Below are 22168 nucleotides of genomic sequence, written 5' to 3'. Positions count from 1 at the left end.
GCAAATGATAGAAAAGGCACCACAAGTTATCATAGTGGCTTCCCTATTCTCACTAAAGCTGCTGGTGTTCTGGATTAGTAGACATCTGAACAGGCAAAGGAGGACACAGGCAATTGGAAAGAAGGAGGACAATTGGGGGAAAGGAGGAGACACTATTTTATTTTGACATCTGCAACAAAAATTATAGCAAAAAATTGCAAAAATGTACTTAGGCCTGCATGTATTTGAAATTAAGTTTTCCAGCATCAGAAATGCTGTGTTTTTTTCCCAATTGCAATACTGTAATATTTACTCTATTGTGAGTAAATATACTGTAAGCAAACTTTTCCAACAAATCTTTATTTTCAAGAATATATGCTAGTGAGGGCATAGTTTGGTTTGGTCTGGTATCCAAGCTTGTGGATTGATTTCCAAATCTTTCATTACCAGGCTAGGTAACATCTTCAGTGGAGATTTGCGGGGGGGGTCTGTGTTCTTCTGTTTATAAGGGCTTTGTTTGGTCAGTAGGTCTTGGGATGGGTCAGGTGTGGGTGTGTCAAGTGATGGTCTTGTGATAGGTTAGGTGCGAATCATCAGTAGGAGTTTTGTGATGGGTCTTGTGATGGGGAAGTTTTATCAGGTGAGGGTCATTGGGAGGTGGGGGGGTTGCATGGGTTGGTTGAGGGTTGGTGCTGTCTCTGGTTGGCTGTGTGGTTGATTTGGATTTGGAGTTTGTAGGTTGGTGGTAGGTCAATATGTTTGTTGATGGAATTGCTTGTGGAGTGCCAGACTTCGACTAACTCATGAGCGTGGCGGGTGGTAGTGTGATTTTTGTGTTACACCAATCTAACTGGTACTGCTTGGTGTCAGTGTGCATAGAGATTAAGGATTTGGGATTTTAGCATTTGACTGCCAGCCAGTGTTCCTGGATATACGCTGGTTGATATATGCTACTGATAATATAGAATCGACAACACACATTTCAAATTTCACTGTAGAAACAACATGAGAAATTATGTGATCTACAGATTATAGCAATCATGAATTTGAAGGGGTTGAAGTCAATTGTTAGAATCAGGAAATAAATCAAATAATGTAAATTCAAGCTATTGTGTCAGGAAGAAGCAGACAATTTACAAGATTATAATACACAAAAGTTTGAATGACTATTGTTGTAAAAACAGTCTTCTGCCCTCCAAAAATCACACACCATTGAAAAAACTAGATAATATTTGCTTTTAAGGTTGTGCCTGCCAGATGGAGGACATGAGAATGAAAAGGAAGACCTGTCCTCCTTTTGCCTGACATCCAGTAACCCTATGCATGATACCATTCTTTGATTTTATACCAATATAATATTCCTTTTTGTGACTTTATTGTGATAATATGAAAACAACAACCCCTGGACCAGCAGACATAAATACAACCTGAAACAAATACAAAAACCATTTACTTACATCCCACCATCATCATGGCCACAGAGAAAATCTTCTCTCCATCAGTGGTTGGAGCTATGTTTCCAAATCCTATTGTTGTAAGGCTTGTCATGGTAAAGTAGAGAGAAGTTATATAAAGTGAATCTTTACTGGGTCCGCCTTCCCACTGCCCTGATCCAGTAGCGTTGTACCGATACGGTGTTCCAATACTCTCTGCCAATTGGCAGAGCCAGCTGTCATTCTTGAGGGTATTCGTGATCTCATCAATAACTTCATAGTCCCCAATGCTATACCAGATGCACGCAAGCCAGTGGGCCACTAATCCAAAGACACAAACCAGGAGCACCAATACTGCAGCGCCATATTCCAGATAATGGTCCAACTTCCTGGCCACACGGCCCAATCTCAGGAGTCGCACCACTTTTAAGGAACTGAAGAGGCTGCTGATACCCTAGAAAGGAACACAGATCTTTACTTTCTGCAAAATTATAAACATCCTTTGAATATATATACAGTACATATCTACCTATCATCTCTATGTACTTATCCCATCAAGCCATTTCTTTTCAGGATAAGCGACATTATCCAAAAGTTAGAAAACTATGAAATAGTAAACAAGGAAATTAAAGAAATATAAAAAGAACAGGGAAATATAACTTCATCTTCATGTTTCCAACATTTTGTACTTTCCAAATGATCCACCATGTCCATTAACCACTTCTCATCTCTCTCATTTTGAAGTTTATGTCAATTTTATCCACCTACTTTCTCAACTCATTTACTCTTGCTTTTCATATTTCACCTATTTCCCATATTTCTTCCTTTATTTATGTATATCTTGCAGTTGTGCTCTCCATATTCGCTGTCAGAAACAGCTAAGTCTAAAATACATCAATAATCCAGACGCTATGCTGTATCATAGAGTATAATCTAACATTCACAAACTAATCACCCCATAATTCTTGCATTCACTCTTGCCTCCTTTCACCTGTAAAAGGGAACAAACATTAGCCACAGATGTTGTCTTTGAATGTATATTACAGACATTTCACAGCCACTGCAGGAGCAAGTTATATTTATATTTTAATGTTTTTCCAATTATATACACATCAGGCAACATCATTTTTCAATACTGTCATATTATTGATTTTCTTTTCTTTTATTGTTTTTCTTTTATTTTCTTTTTAACAATTGTCTGAGTAGAGAACTTCTATACAGTTTTATTTATTATGTTTTAAAAGCATTGCAATTGGCTTTCCTGAAAAATGTTAAAGATTAATAATACATCGATTAATAATGAATACATGTATGTAGTCTATATAAATACCATACAGTGATATGTATTTTACAAGAAAGTGTAAACCATTATTTAATATATATGCTAGAAAAGAAATAAAAACAAAATTGAAACAGCCTAAAATAAAAAGGGAAGGAGGAAAACTTTCTTTTCATTAATTATTTTATGAATGCTAACAATTAATTCCATTCTTTGACATACTATTGCATTCCTATATTCCCCTCTAAAATATCCCTTTCAGCATTATCTTTTTTCAATTTCATCCCAAATGATTTCATAATTTTTATTTTTGTTTCAGTTATAATGCCAGAACTCTTAGTTTATATCTTTTCACCCTCCCAAAATATTTTTTTGTTTTCTGTAAAAAATTCTCTGCATTTTAATTTTAACCATTCATTTTTAACCATTCTCCAATATACTTGCTTTCCTCATCCATACCCTCTTACTATTCATTACTCCGCCAAAGACACCTTTTCATATTTTCATTGGTATAACTCCATAATTTTCTGTGGCTTTTGGCAACACAATTATCTTCGTTCTATTCGAAGTAAATTCCATACTCTCATCTCTATTTTCCATTTCTCTTCATTCTTTTGGGAAATGTATCTTTCCTTTGAGAGTTTACACTTTCTCTTCCTGCAGTCAATTTACTTCCCACTAGTGAGACACTAGGACTCACTGCCTTAGAAAAGTGAGGAAAATCCTCAGGGATGACTCACACCCTGGTCAACACTTCTTTACTCTCCTACCATCGGGGAGGAGATATAGAAGCCCAGCCAGTTGTACAAACAGGCTGAAGAACTGCTTTTATCTGTGGCTGTCAGATCCTGAATGCAACGTAACATCATAAGTATGTAATATAATAGATTTTCAGGGCCGGCGCAAAATGTTCATATTCGTGCAATATATTATAATGTAATGTTACACACATATACGTATAGAGCAGTGATTCTCAACCTTCCCAATGCCGTGACCCTTTAATACAGTTCCTCATGTTGTGGTGACCCCCAACCATAAAATTGGTGTCTCAGTTCCTAAAACCATCAAAAATATGTGTTTTCGGATGGTCTTAGGTGACCCCTGTGAAAGAGTTGTTTGACCCCCAAAGGGGTCCCGACCCACAGGTTGAGAACCACTGGTATAAAGGATTGTGTATTGTTAGTATCATTTATTGGGTTAGGGATTTTCTTTCGTTCACTGTGAGTTATTGATATTTACAAATTAGAATAATAGAGTTGGAAGGAACCTTGGAGGTCTTCTAGTCCAACCCCCTGCCTAGGCAGGAAATCCTACACCACTTCAGTCAAATGACTATCCAACATTTTTTTAAAAACTTGTAGTGTTGGGGCATTCACAACTTCTGGAGGCAAGTTGTTCCACTGATTAATTGTTCTAACTGTCAGGAAACTTCTCCTCAGTTCTAAGTTGCTTCTCTCCTTGATTAGTTTCCCCCCATTGCTTCTTGTCCTACCCTCACGTGTGTTGGAAAATAGCTCAACTCCTTCTTCTTTGTGGCAACCCTGAGATATTGGAACACTTTTATTATGTCTCCCATAGTCCTTCTTTTCATTAAACTAGACATACCAATAAATACCCATATGTATTTATGTTGAGGGGAAGCACTAAAGAATGCTCAGCCAATCTCATTGTACACATGTTGTGCACTGACAATAAAGGTTGAATTGAATTGAGTTAAATTGAATTTATTTTGGCTTTCTTCCATTCCATATTTTCCAAAAGTCCATTCGCGACTCTATGAAAATATGACAAATCCCACATTCATAATTCCTTTAACATATTTATATTCTTGTAATGGGTTGTTAGAATAGCTTTTGGAGACAGGAGGAAGAACTGCAGCCAGGGCAATGGTCAGACAGGAGCTACCTCAGTTCATAAATGGGAGTAGCATCTCAAAAGGGACCTTCCCTAGTTCTCTGGAAAGTAATAACAAAACAGGTGAGTTTTTCAGATTTACAAGATTCTGTTCTTGTAACCTTATAATAAACGTAGTAGTAGTGGTCATGGTTTTGGTTTTCTACCCGAATTGCTGACAATCCTTCACTAAATAAATAAATCATTTTTTTACATTTACTGTATGTTCATTCCTTTGCAGTTATAGCAATAGCAATAGCAGTAGACTTATATACCGCTTCATAGGGCTTTCAGCCCTCTCTAAGCGGTTTACAGAGAGTCAGCATATTGCCCCCAACAATCTGGGTCCTCATTTTACCCACCTCGGAAGGGTGGAAGGCTGAGTCAACCCTGAGCCGGTGAGATTTGAACCGCTGAACTGCTGATCTAGCAGTAGCCTGCAGTGCTGCATTTAACCACTGCGCCACCTCGGCTCATCAGTTAATACATACATATAAAAAAGATTTATTCTTCAGTCACATACTATGTTAGAAACATGCCTTAGACACTTAGAAAGAAGTCACCATTCTCATTTATTCTTAGATCTCCAAATGAACTGTTCATTTTTTCTGTATCCTCTTTTTCATTCCATCCATTCATTCATAATATACCTAATAGAGTATTTTTTTCTCCTGATTTCACATTTATTCATTCTCTTGTCCAATTTCCCCCAAACACATCCTTAGTTCTTCTTCCTTTATCAACATCCCTTGGAGCATAACATGGCATCGTTGACAACTTATTCTTTCTTTTGTATGATCAGCATGCAGGAGCATAAACAAAATTCAATGGTATTCCAATGATGCACATGCTACTCTTTGCAGGATCTTCAATCTAGAAACAGTCTTACACATCAACACATTAATGCCTGCATCCAGCAATACTAAACATTGCAAATTACTAACAAGCTATCGATACACATATAGCAATAGCACTTAGGCATATATTGCTTCACCCTGCTTTTGCAGCCCTCTCTAAGCAGTTTACAGAGTCAGCATATTTCCCCCAACAATCTGGGTCCTCATTTTACCCACTTCGGAAGGATGGAAGGCTGAGTCAACCTTGAGCCTGGTGAGATTTGAACTGCCGAACTGCAGCTAGCAGTCAGCTGAAGTAGCCTGCAGTACTGCACTCTAACCATTGCATCACTTCGGCTCATTTTCATTCAAGTTTGTAAAATAAAAGTCTTTGTTTACTCTGTTAGCTACCTGGATTGACAAGGTTTCAAAAATTTGCACCATATGGAATCAACTTAGTTTACATTACTATTTTGCACCAAAACTTTGAGACACTGTTGAAACAAAATGGACTACATTCAGTTTAAAAATGCTTGTCACCATTATCATCCATTTCATTGCATTTTTCAGACTAGCTTGTTTTCTTTTTGACAAAATAGGTGGGGAGATGTACAGAGGGAGTCTTTAAGTTTCTGATTTGCTTCCCTCTCTTTCTAAAGCAGCGATACTCAACCTGTGGTCGCGGGCCCTTTGGGGGTCAAATGACCCTTTCACAGGGGTCACCTAAGACCATCGGAAAACACATATTTTCGATGGTCTTAGGAATCAAGACACCAATTTTAGGGTTGGGGTCACCACAACATGAGGAACTTAAGGATCACGGAATTGGGAAGGTTGAGAACCACTGTTCTAAAGGGTGTTGCTTTTTTTTTTTTTAAAGGATGCCTCAAGTAAGTAAAATTCACATTGTCTAAAAATTGGTGCGGAGGTTAGGCATATAGTATATAAAAGCCGGTTTTCGAAATATTAAGTTGTCCCCTTCCTCTGTTCAATCATTTTGCATTCACAGAAACTAAGCACTTTGCCCTGAGTGGGGTATTTCTACTGCTGTTATTGAGAAAACATATGAAAAAAATATGATGTAGATTCTCAGTACATTACATTGCACAAAGAAAACCTGCAAAAATAAAATCCAATTGTGATTTGTCTGAAATGGTATAGGGTTTCCTGCCTAGGCAGGGGGTTGGACTAGAAGACCTTGAAGGTCCCTCCAACTCTGCTATTGTATTATTGTGATCCATGTAGCTCAGGTTTGAATTGTGGGGTTCTTGGTTTTCTTCTTGTCATCTGGTAATGAAATGTTTGCAAGTAAAAAGGAAGCTCAACCCAACACCAAGAACCCAACAAAATTAAATGCATTCTCCTCTTTTTGTGTTTCTTCTTGTCTATATTACTTCATAGTATGTAGTGTTAGAGTACTGCTTCTTAGGATTGAAAAAACCCTCACTATTACCATAAAGAACTACACCAAACCCATTTCTTCCTTCCCCTCCTATTCTTTCAACTGGAGTATACAGTAAGTGTTCTTTTTTCTTAAATGCTGCTAGCGTTAATGAAGTGTAAGTTTAGAGCAATTAACCTTCCATTGATTTCCTTTTAAAATTTCTGAATAGTTTCTGACAGCTGTAACACATCTTCCACCTATGCATATAAAAAGTCAAACCTGTGTCCAGCCAGTGACAGCTGATTAGTCTTTGCGGCAAGTCACATGTAGCCCAATACATGTGTGTGTGTGAGTACAGAAAGGGGAAGTTTGCTTGAATGTTATTGATTTGAGCTTCAAAGTCCATATGTTGTATAGTGGATAGTATTGCAGCATTAAGCAAGAATTATGGATTCTTAATATAAAGAGGTGGGTGTGTATTGTGGATGGTGTGTAGATAGAGAGACATTTGTTCACTGTTCTATTCAGCATCATTCCTATCTCAATAGAGAAACACACCAACAAAAGCAACAAAGGAATCAGCAGCCAAAGACATTTCATTTAACAGGAGGCAATGAGGCATTTATTCTCTCCTTGCCAGGTTTAAATTGTCATTTTACACACACCATTATCAAATCAGTGTAATCAAAATGTTCAGTAATTATACCATCAAGCTACAAAATATATACCTTTCTTTGGTCCAGGGACTGAAGAATTTACAGTCTTGTAGAGTCTGGAATGTGGAGGCTCTGAACGGCATCATGCTCCTTGTGAAGCCTCTTATCATAATATATAAAATTAAGATTTAGCCACTAGAGTCCACCAGGATATATCCTGTCTAATGAGGAACCCTGATACTTCATCAGGAAATGTACATAAAAGGAGCTGTCACGTTGTAAGGAGAATTTAAGATTAGGATGGTCTTTTATTAGTAAAGGGAAAAAACAGAAACAAAGAAGCAATAAAATGGACAAATAGAAACTTAAGATTCATCTCCGCTAAAGGTTAAGGTGACATTTTATTATATAAAAATGGGCTTGAATACTATGATCAGATAATTTGCATTCTTCCTGCTCACTCTCATGCCCTGTTGCTGGAAAAACATCAGGCCCTCACTCTCCTTACTTACTCCCTTCAGCATTTTTATGTATTAATGAGCTATTCAAATAGAACCGGAGTAGGCAACATTGTGCACTCCAGATGTTCGATGTGTCACCTCTTATCAACTTCCAGCAATAGGACTAATGGCAAGGGATTGCTTGAGTTGGGGTCAAAAGCTCCTGGAACACACCTGGTTGTCTACTCCTGAAATAGAAGATATTTTCAACTAGAGAACTGTCTTCAAAATATTTGGGCATATGCATACGCTGTTCCTGATGAATGATTGTTAAGAATCCTTGGCTTCTCCCATTTAACAAGATTTCGGATAGATAATCACTGAAAATCATATAATGTAAGTCACATCATGAAGCATATGTTGGTGAGAATTGTATAAGTAAATGTAATTTTAAATGAATGAATGAAGAGAGAGAGAGGGAGGGAGGGAGGGAGAGAGGGAGGGAGGGAGGGAGGGAGAGAGAGAGAGAGAGAGAGAGAGAGAGAGAGAGAGAGAGAGAGAGAGAGAGAGAGAGATTTCAAGATGAGCTACTTATGAAAAGCTTAGTCCCAAAACCGCTATGAGCTGTTTAATCCTTCTCTTATTATGTTAATGTTAGCAGTATATAACTTTGAGGATTCCTGCCCCTTATACACAGAGTACTTTTCAAGATACAGGGTTCTGCATTGATCATGCATACTTATAAAAACCAATTATGGTGTAAAATGTTGTTGTTCTTGCTTTGAAAAACCAAATTTCATCCTAGCTAAAAATAAATATTCTTGTCATTCACAGTCAGAATTTACTTTCAGACACAAGACTTGGTATAGACAATTGATTCCAAACCAATTTATTAAAAGTGCAGAGAAACCTGAGCAGTATAATGGTTAAGGGCTTGATCAGAATCTAAGGACCTGAAATTCAAGTCTACTTTCTATCACTTCTATGACTAATTACCACCTCTCAAAGTAGTGTACTCCAGAAAAAGTAAGAATTGAAAAGCAAAAAAATAATAATCCATTTACTTCATCTACATTTAATCCATTTAATCCTTCTACAACTTCCAGATGGGTATAGCAATAGCAATAGCAGTTAGACTTATATACCACTTCATAGGGCTTTCAGCCCTCTCTAAGCGGTTTATAGAGTCAGCATATTGCCCTCAACAACAATCCGGGTCCTCATTTTACCCACCTCGGAAGGATGGAAAGCTGAGTCAACCCTGAGTCGATGAGATTTGAACAGCCGAACTGCAGAACTGCAGTCAGCTGAAGTAGCCTGCAGTGCTGCATTTAACCACTGCGCCACCTCGGCTTTTTGGTATGAACCCGAGATTAGAAATCAGATTGTTCATGATATTAATATACATTAAGAATACCAAGACAGATCATGTTCATCTTAATTTTTTAGGGGGATAAATTGGTTTAGAGTTTAGGAGGATGGGCATTTATTCACAAGAGGTAAGCCACTGACTTATCCTGAAATTGTTTAATTTTGGAAGATGTTACCATTTATTAATATAATGCCATGGATCCTGGGTAACATAGAGAAGTCCTCTGTTTGAACAAATATCTAATCCAAAAAAAGTTTAAAGGTAAAGGTATGTGCTAGTTGTTCTGGACTCTAGGGGGTGGTGCTCATTTCCATTTCAAAGCCGAGGAACCAGCTCTGTCAGAAGATATTGCTGTGGTCATGTGGCCGGAATGACTAAACGCCGAAGGCTCACAGAACTCTGTTACCTTCCCACCAAAGGTGGCTCCTATTTTTCTACTTGCATTTTTACATGCTTTCAAACTGCTAGTGTGGCAGAAGCTGGGACAAGTAATGGGAGCTCACTCCATTACAAGGGACTTGGGATTCAAACCGCTGAACTGCCAACCTTTCTGATCGACAAGCTCAACATCTTAGCCACTGAGCCATTGCGTCCCTAAACAAGCTTATAAATTGAAAATATCTGCAAACTTAAATAGGTAAATATTATCTCACCTGAACGTGCTACAGTTTATCATGGTTCATTTTGAATAGGGATACCTGGACCTGGACACAATATCCTGGAGTTTGACCAAGACCTAGATGATTGAGAGTTTCAGACTAAACCTCAGGAGAAATGTCTTGACAATACCAACTATCAGCAAATAGAACAGACCGCCACATTAAGTGGTAGGTTCTATTTCACTAGACATTTTAAAATAGAAGCTAGATAATGATCAAGCAGATCAATAATGAATTGTAACTGAACAAAAGAACTATCTCACCTTTAAGTCACTTAGAATCCTAATGCCTAAATGAGCAGCTGAAAAAAAATCCATTGACATCTGTTTACAGTCTATATATTTACATCTATAGCTTGATTTTAAAAAGCTAAATAGAATCTTGATAAGAAATTGTCAGAGCGAAAAATAAAAGGATATGAAAATATATCCCGTTGAATACAATAGTAACCTCCATTCACTGCCAAAATAACTATGTGGCTTTATCTATGAGGTCACTAAGCTAGGTTTAGAATCTAGTCAAGCTAGTTTCAAAGGAGATGTTATATAAACAAGTTGTAGACTTTTTTTCCTCTATAAATGATATATTCAAAATATTCAGGAAAACTCAAGAAGGGCATATTGCAATGACCAGAAAGGGCCATCTTTTATATGAGCCCACCTGTTTTTAAAGTCTTTTGTCCCTATTGTGTTACACCAGCAGGTGTGTGAATTGTTCATAATATATTTGAAACTACTTTGTAAACAATTGCTATTGTCTCTTAAAGCATTTCCTTTCTTCTTCTTTTGAGTTTAACACAGATTCTGACTGTCTCATCTTGCTGTTTTCCCATTTCATGTTCAGTTTCACCTTCCTAAGCCTGTTGTCCCTTTAGGGTCCTCTCAGCTTGTTCCTTTTCAATTGTTATATTTTTACTTTCAACCCTTTTTCTTTTTCTGGTCTTATTCATCTCTTTATGTCTCGGCCAATGACAGTTAGGGTCCAGAAGGCAGAGCCAATGGTAGAAGGGGAAACTCTATTCACAATGCAGACACATTGGGATATCTCATCCAGTCACTTTCTGAGATGCCACCTCTATCATTCATCAAATTTCCACAGGCTTTTAAAGACTTAAATTAATCCCTGCTGCCTTCTTTACATCTCAGGCTGTATTTTGATTACCATCCTGGAAATGATCCAGGGTTTATGCTATCTCCCCTCCCCCTGATCCTCCCATCAATTCCCTGTTGTGTACAAAAACAAATGTTACAAATCAGCATGCTTGCTGTCAGCATTTGTCTAAGGCTGCACTGAAAAACGACTATTTTATTTCCTGAGCAAAATTCCTTTCTTTTTTATTTCTTCTCCTATCTCCCTAAAATACCAATCATAAATATTTCTTCCTGCAGCTTCAAAGACAGAACTATACTTCAATTAGACCTGGGATTAATTAGGATGTCTCCCACAAAGCACATGCATTTTAATAACATGAATTCAACATCTGCTATTGATAAATATATAAATTTGAGGGGAGGTGAATGGCTACTTCCATTCACTGTTCATAGACCTTTTGGGGGGGGGGAGTTTACCAAATAGTAGCCTAGGCTAATTACATTTTTTCTTCACTTCTGGCACATCTCAATAACACATTTTTAAAAGATGTTTCCATTCTTTGTTTATGCCCTCTTGCACATCCAGTGATTAAAATTAAATTAAAATAGCAGGCTTGCTTCTTTTGAACTAAGAATCTCTGTTATCAAATCTCTGTTCTAGAACTTAAGAAATAAGAGTTCCAATCTCAGGATAGTCAGAGGCAGGGAAGAAGAGACCAAGTATATATATCAAGTAAAACTGAGGAGGTTCCACCAGTATATCTGTTAAAAATAATGGGAAGAGATTGTCAGAGATAGAACATAGAAAACAGGGTTGGAATGGACCTTGGAGGTCTTCTAGGCCAACCTCCTACTCAAGCAGGACACCTCATACCATTCCAGACTAATGGCTGTCCAATCTCTTCTTGAAAATCTCTAGTGATGGAGGAGCACCAGAGGGTGGGTTCCTGCTAGTTCTAACCTCTTCTATAGAAGAGGTTCCACAAATCTACCGTGCCATTTAGAACCGGTTCCAGCTCCCTCCCCCTGCCCGTCCACACCACGCTTGCCCCGCCAGCCGCTCACTGATTGGCTGGCTCATCAATCACCCCACCCACCTCTAAGAGTCCTATCTAAACCTTAAAGTCTTAAAGCTGTCAAGTTTGAACACCCCTGGGAGGTTTTTCCTGGGTTAGGCTCATCAATCGCCCCACCCACCACTAAACCTTAAAGTCTTAAAGCTGTCAAGTTTGAACACCCCTGGGAGGTTTTTCCTGGGTTAGGGATGCAAGGGTCTTGTAACTTGACAGCTTTAAGACTTGCATGCTTCAATGCCAGAGTTCCTGAGCCAACATGATTGGAGGAGGAATTCTGGGAGTTGAAGTCCACAAGTCTTAAAGCTGTCAAATTTGAACACCCCTGGGGGTATTTTTCTAAAGGGTTAGGGGTGCAAGGGTCTTGTAACTTGACAGGTTTAAGACTTGTGTGCTTCAAATGCCAGAGTTCCTGAGCCAACATTTTGGTTGTTAAGCAAAAACGTTGTTAAGTGAGTTTCACCACATTTTACAAGTTGGCCATGCCCACCCACCTCATGGCTGGCAAGCCACTCCCACTCAGTCACATGGCTGGCAAGCCACTCCCACCCAGTCACATGGCCAGCAAGCCACTCCCACAAAGCAGGCCACACCTACAGAAGAGATTCTAAAAAAAAATTGAAACCCACCACTGAGGAGCACCCACAACATATGGAAGCAAGTTGTTCCATTGTTTAATTGTGCTCCAGTGAACTGTGAAATGAGCAGAGCGTTGGACTAGAGGACCTATTAGACACCTTCTTTCATCTCCACAAAGCATCCATTTTGCATACAGAAGAAGGCACCAGTTTCAATCTTGGCACCTCCAAAACAAGCTAGGAAAAACAACTGCCTGACAAGGAGACGTATTTACTATCCTTAAATGCAATAAATTGACTGAATCAAGGTTCAGTTTTGTATAAGGCACTATTGATCCTACTGACCCTATTAGAAAAAGATTGTTGGTGTACAGTACCTCTGGGTCCAAGCATATTTTATTCCCAGCACCCTCATGCTTAAGTAGAAACATCTCAGTCTAAAAACCTGGAGAGCTTCATCAAATAATATGTCAGAAGTATAAAATATGCAATATTTTGAGAACTGAGACTACACTTGTCTTTTGTTTTTGAGATCATACTCCAGAAAATGACCAGAGCCCAGAAATGGAATAAATCTATTTTAAATGTAAGTTTAATTAAAATGAAATTGTATGGATGAAACATATTCATATATGACTACATTTGTAGTCATATATGATAATGTATTTGTTCAGATATTATGTAATAAATAATGTTTTAGTTCCTGCCTGAGCAGGAGGTTGGACTAGAAGACCTCTAAGGTCCCTTCCAACACTGCCATTCTGTTCTATTCTAGTTCTGCCAGATTAAAATTTAATCAGGCAGCATACAGAGTTGCATTTAAGAATGAGATTTCCTACAGGAAATTCTTACCAAGCTTAACCAGTGATGTAGAATGATCCACAGTCAAAGGAAGAGAAGCCCCCTCCTCTCCTTTGCACATAACATTCTAGTGTTTAACCATTGACAGCTAAGTTATATATTTTAGGCCTGACATGAAGATAGTAGCCCATAATATATTCCTTCTTTCAGATGCCATATCTAAGAATTCACATATCATGCTGCTTTATTATAGGGTGTGTGACCCCTTCTAACCCACTTAGCAATGGTTAACACCCATAGGTGGTATTCAGCTGGTTAGCAATAGCAATAGCAGTTAGACTTATATACCGCTTCATAGGGCTTTCAGCCCTCTCTAAGCGGTTTACAGAGTCAGCATATCGCCCCCAACAACAATCCTGGGTCCTCATTTTACCCACCTCACAAGGATGGAAGGCTGAGTCAACCCTGAGCCGGTGAGATTTGAACAGCCGAACTGCAGAACTGCAGTCAGCTGAAATAGCCTGCAGTGCTGCATTTAATCACTGTGCCACCTCGGTTCTCTCTGGTTTGGGTAAACCAGTAGCAGCAGCTGCGGGAGGCTCCACCCACCCGCCGCAATGTAATGCACGAGAACTGCACTTGTGCAGGTGGTGCGCATGTGCAGATGTGTGCGCTCACATTTGCAAACTGGTAGGGAAGGTAAGTGAATCCCACCGCTGATATCACCTTATTTTCAGTTCTCACTTTTGCATGACTTCATTCCCATTCCATCCCACCTGCATATCAATTTATGAATTATTTTTGTAAATCTACTGAGAATGCATTTGAAGTGCACTGAAATACATATTTTTTTTAAAAAAAAAATCTCTTCCATAACCACTGTTCAAATATTCACCCGGAGAAATGTAATAATGGGAAATATGCAAAAACTAGTCAGAAACTTAATTCTAATCTGTCCATTAATTGTATCAAAATGTGCAAAGATCAAATTCTTCCATCAGCCCTATTCTCAGGTTGAGGCCAGAGAATTATGTTCTTGACAGCATTCAAATCACTTAGGAGTTCTCCCACCAAAGACAGCATTTATTCTCACATGTTACGGGGGCTGACCAGAACTGACAATTTATTCTGGCATCGTTATTTCAAGTGCTATGGAAAAGAGAGCCATAGCATTCTTTCTGGTGAAATTTATATCACCAGAAACGTATAGCCTTATGATTCTGTCACCCACAACCATTCATACGACTAAAATGACTGATAATGAAGATAATCTTAGGCAATGTTGTCTGAAGACACTACAAAAAAAAATCACTCACTCCATGTCAATGGCTGTCAGTGACACTGACATCTAATCAGCTAGCCTTCCTTGCCAATATGACACACTAACTGCCTCTGCTGAATTGTGTAGAAATAGCAACAGGCACCTCATTGTTCCCTTCAGCATGATATTACATCAGTCATTTCCATATTTTACTGCTAAATGTTAAGCTTGGTAAGGAAGCCACGTATAACTAAGTGAATATAATATCTATATGGTATTTTACTGAGGAGACTCCTGTTGAAAGGGTTGTCAGAAGATTCTGCACTATTTATTATTGTATTAATGTGTGTATTTATATCCTGTCTTTTCTCCAGGAATCAAAGGCAGCTTACATGTGGATCAACCAGTATTTTATTCTCCTAACAACTTGGGCAGAGAGTGACTAGCTCAGTCATCCATTATCTTCCCATAGCTGAGGACAAGCATGAACCCGATTCTCCTGAGTTCTAATACAATCATGTGGCCACTGTACCACTTTGGGTATCGTAATATTGAAGACCCATGTTATTTAAAGATCAATTTAAGACACAGAGAGGCATAAGCAGCTGAGATAATAGTGGTCTTGAGCTTGTGAATCAATAGTTAAAGTCTGGAGGGGAGATAGACCAGACATGCTTACTTTAAATTACAGTAATGCTTTCTAATTTGCATCAAAAGATAGAGTGCATAGACAAAGTTCCTGGAAATATGTCCCCTTTTGTATATCTTCCTGGAATGCTGCTCCTCTTTTTTTTTTAAACAGTGCAGAAAGGCAAGTCAAAAAAGAGGCATGTTTTATTGCATAACACTTTAGCTACACAATTATTACTGTCACCAATTCATCTCCATTTTCGGTAGCATGCTGTGATCAGTGCTGATAAACTTCTTGGTTAAAGTCTTTAAGAGAAGCAAATTTTTTCAGTAAATTACAGTGAACGTTAATACTTCAAAGCTAATTGTGTTAGCTTCCATTTATAATGTTTGTCCTAATGCACACAGGAAACATTATACTTTCATCATCTGCTGAGAAAATGAACCAAGCTATGACTTTATCCATCAAATCGACGACAGATAGCAGAGTCTCTGAAAATGTATTTGTTTTAACTAATTCAGGCCATGAAAATAATTATTCATCTATAAGGCAGCCCACTTGGCCAAATGCAAAAAAGTATACCAAGGAAGAAAAAGAACAGAGCTTTATAATTATAATGAAGTGGCATAGCTACCTCATAAATAATAAAAAAATATAATCTTATCACAATAGAAGACTGTGACTATATTAGCTTGCCCAGATTCTAGACTGGAATTGGCCAGCCTTTCAAATGAGTATATTTCACTCTTCAAATTATGGAGTAAATAGAGCATAAGGTCACCTAAATGAGACAAAAAGGAAGTTTACAGAGTAGAGCCAAAGATTTGGAGGAACACTTTTGAAGAACCTTTCTGATTCTGTGGCTTGGACATCTCAGAATTTTGGTGCAGCTGCCTTAAAACTCCTCCATAATCTTTTGAGTATGGATGTACCTACACAGTCCATCATACTGAACTGGAAAGGGTCTTGAAGTGACACTGTCATGATTGCATCTCACCTATCCAAGTTTCATGAACTGGCAGTCTGGCATAGCATTGGTGGGAGGGAGAGAGAAAGATTGGAATGTAAGGGAAAACTGGGTGGATGGATGCCCAGCTGAGCTGGGTGAAAAGCTACAGTCAGCCAGGATCAAGTGACAATATGCAAAGCTGGGAATTCCTGTTTTCTAAACAATATACAAACACCTGATTGGACATTGGCAGATAACTGGGGGATGGCCAGGTGGGAGGGAAGAGGGAACTTTGGGTTGTGTGCATGGGAAATTCAGCTTAAGCTAATTCTGTAACCATTTAAGCTTCAATAAAGTATACTCTTGGCAAGGCAAATGCCCAGGAGTCTCTTTTTGCTAGATGACTGAGTGGGACAGTTGTGAGTCATTGATTTTTCCAATAATGTTCCCATCTGAACCTCCGAGCAATAGGTTCAGAGGAGCAGTTCACAAACCCCCTTCAAATGCTTTGCACAATCCTAATATCATACCTTATCCAGGGGTGAAATCCTTCCAGTTCAGCCCGGCTAGGCTGAACCGGTAGGGATGACTGTTATTGGTTCTGCAAACCAGTAGTTAAAAAAAAGAAGCTTCCGAGGATTGGGCGGCTCAGCTATGAGCAGCACGATCGATCGTCAGAAGATTCCTCCCTCCCCCCGCTTTTTAAAGCATTTTTTTCCTGCTGGTTTGGATGAATAGTCAGGAAAAAAAGGCCTTAAAAAGCAGGGGGGGGAGCTTCTGATGATCGCATGGATCAGCTGTGAGCCGCACAATCATCAGAAGCTTTTACCCCCCACACACACTTTTCAAAGCATTTTTTTCCTGCCTATTTGCCCAAACTGGCAGGAAAAAAATGCTTTAAAAAGTGAAAAAAAGTTGGCCACGCCCACCCAATCACATAACCCCCCCCCAATCAAGTCACAGAACCAATGGCAAAAAAATTAGATTTAAACCCCTGACCTTATCTAGTATGCCCCTTGATTCACTGTTGTTAATGGAGGTCTAGCTCAAGATATCTCCATGCCACAGTTTACATTTTATCAAATCTTCTTGCGTAGGGTCACTTGGTTCCAATATTCTGATAAAATTCCATTTGGGCTACTGCAATATGTTGTTCTTGAGATAGCCTTCTAGAACCACATAAAGACTTCACTTAGTCTAGCATACAATGTATAAAGGTGTATTTGATAAAGCCATATCATGCTTCCTGTTTTTCTCATTTTCTGAGTCCCTGTTCATTTCCAAGCTTTTACATACATCTGACTTTGAACCCACATGCCACCATTATCAAAGTAACTGAATAATTGCCTACTTCATGCCTGAACTGCAACATTTGGTGTCTTGGAGGTGAGATTCGGTGTTGGGGTTGAAAGGATGTTTCCATTGGCAGCACCCAGCTATGAAATGACCTCCTCTGGGTCATTCCCCAGAGCATGAAAAATTTCTTCTGAACTTAACTCTTAACATCTGGCATCAGGTCTAAATCAATTTGAGCCAAGTAACGTGTAATTATCTAGTTTAACATGGCTTGCTGAGCTAATATACTCTGTATGTTTTTAATTTATTATAATTCCTATTGGGAGCACTCATGAAAAATGTTACACAATAGATATAAATGTATTTAAGCCCGAAATGCTTGATTTTTTATCATTAAAAATACTTCCTTATACAATCAAGCTATATTGTTCTCCAAAATCCCTAACGTGCCAGTGGAATGGAAGAAAAAGCCATCCTTTCACCTATCATGTTTATTTGTCTTTCAGTTTTCTTTTGCAACCTGGTTGGCCCTGGATTTGGTGGTTCTTTGTTTAGGACTTTCTCCCCTTCAGTCTTTTTTTAGGGCTCTGCATATAATAATTGTATAAGATAAATTGAACAGGATAATGACTGTTGCATTATAGAGAGTGGATGTATTACTGAAACCACTAGCTGAAAAATCAAAAGAACATTGTCTCGTAAAGTTCATGGCCTTCATTGTCCATAAACCAATGCTCAGTGTGACAAATAGAGAAAATGAACATGAACTCTGTATAAAAAAGCAAAATAGGATTCAACTGGTATAAAACAGACCTAGGATGATGCCTCCCTCAAGAGGAATATAGCAATTAAATTGTACCACTTATGGAACAAAAAGAGAAACAATGGGGAAAAAGGAAGCAACATTCACTGCTCTTCAGAAATCAAAACAGTGATGTTCCACAGAGGAACCGGATTAAAACAAGGGGAAGAATAAACTAATAAAAGCACTACTGTTATTGTTGCCTCTCCAGCCAAGGAGAAGTTGGATGATGGTATCCAAAGCAAATTGCAGAACTTTAGAAAAGTTATAATTATAGAATTGTATAACCTCTGTTTCAAAGACCAACTCACTCAAAGCATTGTCCTTTTGGAATAGAATAAAATAACAGAGTTGGAAGGGACATTGGAGGTCTTCTAATCCAACCCCCTCCTTAGGCAGGAAACCCTATAACGTTTAAGACAAATGGTTACCCAATCTCTTCTTTCAAACTTCCAGTGTTAGACCATTCACAACTTCTGGAAGCAAGTTGTTCCACTGATTTAACTTTAGGAAATTCCTGACTCTTCTGCTGAAAATTTTCTTCTTCGGGGGATTGCACAATGTAGTACTTGATACTAATACTCAACTTGGCATTTCAGTGGGCAATACCATCTTCAGTAGCATCTAAGGAAAACTTAGATGACAGGAAGTGGCCACATAATGCTAAATCTTTGTATTTTAAACAAGGGTAAAACTTTCTATAGTCTGTACAGTCAAATTTCTATCTTAGACTTCAAAATTCTGCATATGAATAAACCCAGAGAATAATTGAATACTGAATTGTAGAACTGCTGTCAAGAAAGCAAAAGCCAAAATGAATTGATTAGCAGCTGATGTTTAAACCATTTCAGTAATCTGTCTGAAATTTTGTAACCAATGCTTTATATATTACAAGCAAAATACTGTGCCAATTAGATAAAAACATTAAGTTACGGTTATTCTGTCAATTAAATACCAACAGGAAGTACAATATCCATTTAATCACTGAACAATTTTCCCTGACCTTTTTTTACTAAATAGTCATTAAATTACAAGTATCCATGCCATACCCTGAGGTAGCAACACTCACAGGCAGCAGATGGAATACAGGTAGTCCTCAGCTTACAACCATTCATTTAGTGACCATTCAGTTACAGCAAAACTGAAAATTGACTTATAACCACTCACACCTGTTGTAGCATCCCCACAGTCACTTGATCAAAATTCAGGTGCTTGGCAACTGGCATATATTTACAAAGATTGCAGCATCCTGAGATTATGTGATTACCATTACCAATCCTACAAGAATACCAAAATATTGTGTGATTGTTTCAGTGCTCTCATATAAGATTACACTAACTCGGCCATGAGAATATCAAAACCGTTGCATGATTTCAAAAGATTTTGGCATTCTCACACAAGGTCTCACAGTATCTCGGAAAGAGGGAGCCAAAATCTGAGGAGGTTTTAACTGGAGGAGGTTACGATCTTTGCAAGATTTGGAGTAATTTACAGAGAACTCCCAAAAAACTATTATTTAAGATTACTAAATAATGTTATAGTGGCGAGATATATAAATTTCCAAAACACTGGCTCTTATGGTAACTTTCTTCCTATTTTCTTGATCTCAGCAGAAATGAATAACTGCATACTATAGTACTGAACTGTAGATTTCACACATTTTCCTGCTTTTTAAAAACCTATTTATATTTTGGGGGGGGGGCTTTAGGCATGTATGTGTCTATATACACCTGTTACTTTGAACAATTTTCTAAACGTGTACAGTTCTTGCAAAAGATTGAGTTGCTTCGCACAATACTAATGCAAATTTTGGATAGTATAGTAGAAAATCAGACACTTTCTATGAAATTTAAAAATGCACCACTTCGGTGGGAGGAAAGCTGGTTTAGCTTCAGGGTTAAAGAAATCTGTCAGACTCTGCATCTGCCGTGAAACTATCCATAGCCCTAGTTGAGAGTGACTGTTGTTAACCAGATTTTAAAATGGTCCCCATAAATGGGCATTACAAAATAGAACATTTTTTTTTAAATAGTGCATACTGACACACAAATGCCCAAAGCCAGACGAAATATAAATAGGTTTTTAAAAAGCAGAAAAATGTGTGAGGAATCTACAGTTCAGTACTATAGTATATAGTATAGCTTTGCTTAGAAAGGAGAAAAATCCTTATCATTTGTTGTGACTCTTCTTACGTTTTATGTGTTTGAAGTTAATCCATAGGATAGGATTATAAAAGCTTTAGCTGGCATTGTCATGATCAGATTTTATAGGCTAATTATTTGCTTAGTGTGGGTATATGTGGGTATGTATATATACACATACATACACACACAGAGTACCTTTGAGCATAGAAATTTCTAAGAGGACAGTGATGACCTGAGAGACCGCCTCCTGCCGATTACCTCCCATAGACCGATTAGATCTCACAGGTTAGGTCTCCTCCGGATTCAATCCGCCAGCCAATGTTGGCTGGCGACCCCCTGGGGGAGAGCCTTCTCTGTTGCAGCTCCAGCCCTCTGGAATGATCTCCCTGTCAAGATCCGGACCCTTACTACCCTCCCCACCTTCCGCAAAGCCATCAAGTCCTGGCTGCTCCAGCAGGCCGGGGGGCCTGTGAAACATCCAGCCCCACGGAAATTATGAATGTTGCGGTTTTTGTTTTTAAAGTGTTGTCTTTGTCTAGTTTTCCCCCTTCCCTTGTCTATTGTGAGCCACCCTGAGTCCTTCGGGAGTGGGCGGCATACAAGACAAATAAATAAAATAAATAAATAATAAATAAATGATGATGATTTATTTATTTAAAAGATTTGTGTGGCCACTCATCTTAGGGCACAACTCTGCTCAGCTGAACCAAAAACCATAAAAACAACAGAACTTGAAAACCAGTTGCTTCCATGTTCTTTCTAGAGATGCCTCAACAATGATCTCCAGACTCCTATTCAGTGATGGGTTGCAAATATTTTTACTACCAGTTTGGGCGCACTCCCGCATGTGCGCAATGCTTCTGCGCATGCACAGAAGTGTCCAGGTGGGTGGGGCCTCCTGTCACTGCTACTACTGGTTCGGCCGAACTGGGCTAAACCGGGAGCAACCCACCACTACTCCTATCACTCTGTCCTAAGTACAGGTACCCCTCAACTTACAACAGTTCATTTAGTGTCTGCTCAAAGTTACAATGGCAATGAAAAATGTGACTTATGACTTTTCATAGTTACAACTTTTGAGACATCCCCATGATCATGTGATCAAAATTCAGATGCTTGGCAACTGGATCATATTAATGACTTTTGCTGTGTCCCGGGGTCATGCGATCAACTTTTGTGACCTTTTGACAAACAAAGTCAATGTGAAAGCCAGATTCACTTAACAACCAGGTTACTAACTTAATCAGCTGCAGTGATTCACTTAACAACTGTGGCAAGAAAAGTTGCAAAATGGGGCAAAACTCACTTAACAATTGTCCTGCTTAGAAACAGAAATTTTGGGCTCAATTGTGGTTGTAAGCTGAAGACTATCTATACCTGCGTTAGGAGACATATGTTAATGTCCTTCCAGAAGACTAGAAGGATAGGAGCCTAGTGGTAGGGGTGGCCACAGGAAAAAAAAGTGTACTTTTTAGGACCTTGATTAATTGGCTTTGTTAAGGCCCTTCAACTTGAAGACTAGGCAACCTCCAGATATTTAAACTGGCCATGTTCCCTAGGATTGTTACTTCAATAGTCCAAAGCACATAGAGATAGCCAGGATACAAGCCC

The 22168-nt window shown here is 38.5% G+C and overlaps 1 protein-coding gene across 2 annotated transcripts in view; it reads right to left on the bottom strand.

Moving 5' to 3' along the window:
• The window catches only part of KCNH5 (potassium voltage-gated channel subfamily H member 5), a 212081-nt gene that overhangs the window by 131561 nt on the left and 58352 nt on the right, over positions 1-22168 (bottom strand). For both annotated transcript variants that reach the window (XM_014063810.2, XM_087727455.1), the window contains exon 7: positions 1437-1866. In XM_014063810.2, coding sequence (XP_013919285.1) covers positions 1437-1866 — 430 coding nt within the window. The remainder of the gene's footprint in view (positions 1-1436; positions 1867-22168) is intronic.

This window comes from Thamnophis sirtalis, unplaced genomic scaffold (assembly GCF_051295495.1).
Source record: "Thamnophis sirtalis isolate CommonGarterSnake01/CBP01778 unplaced genomic scaffold, rThaSir2_p1.2 scaffold_1, whole genome shotgun sequence".
Lineage (NCBI taxonomy): Eukaryota > Metazoa > Chordata > Lepidosauria > Squamata > Natricidae > Thamnophis > Thamnophis sirtalis.
This window is presented reverse-complemented; position numbering and strand designations above follow the sequence as displayed.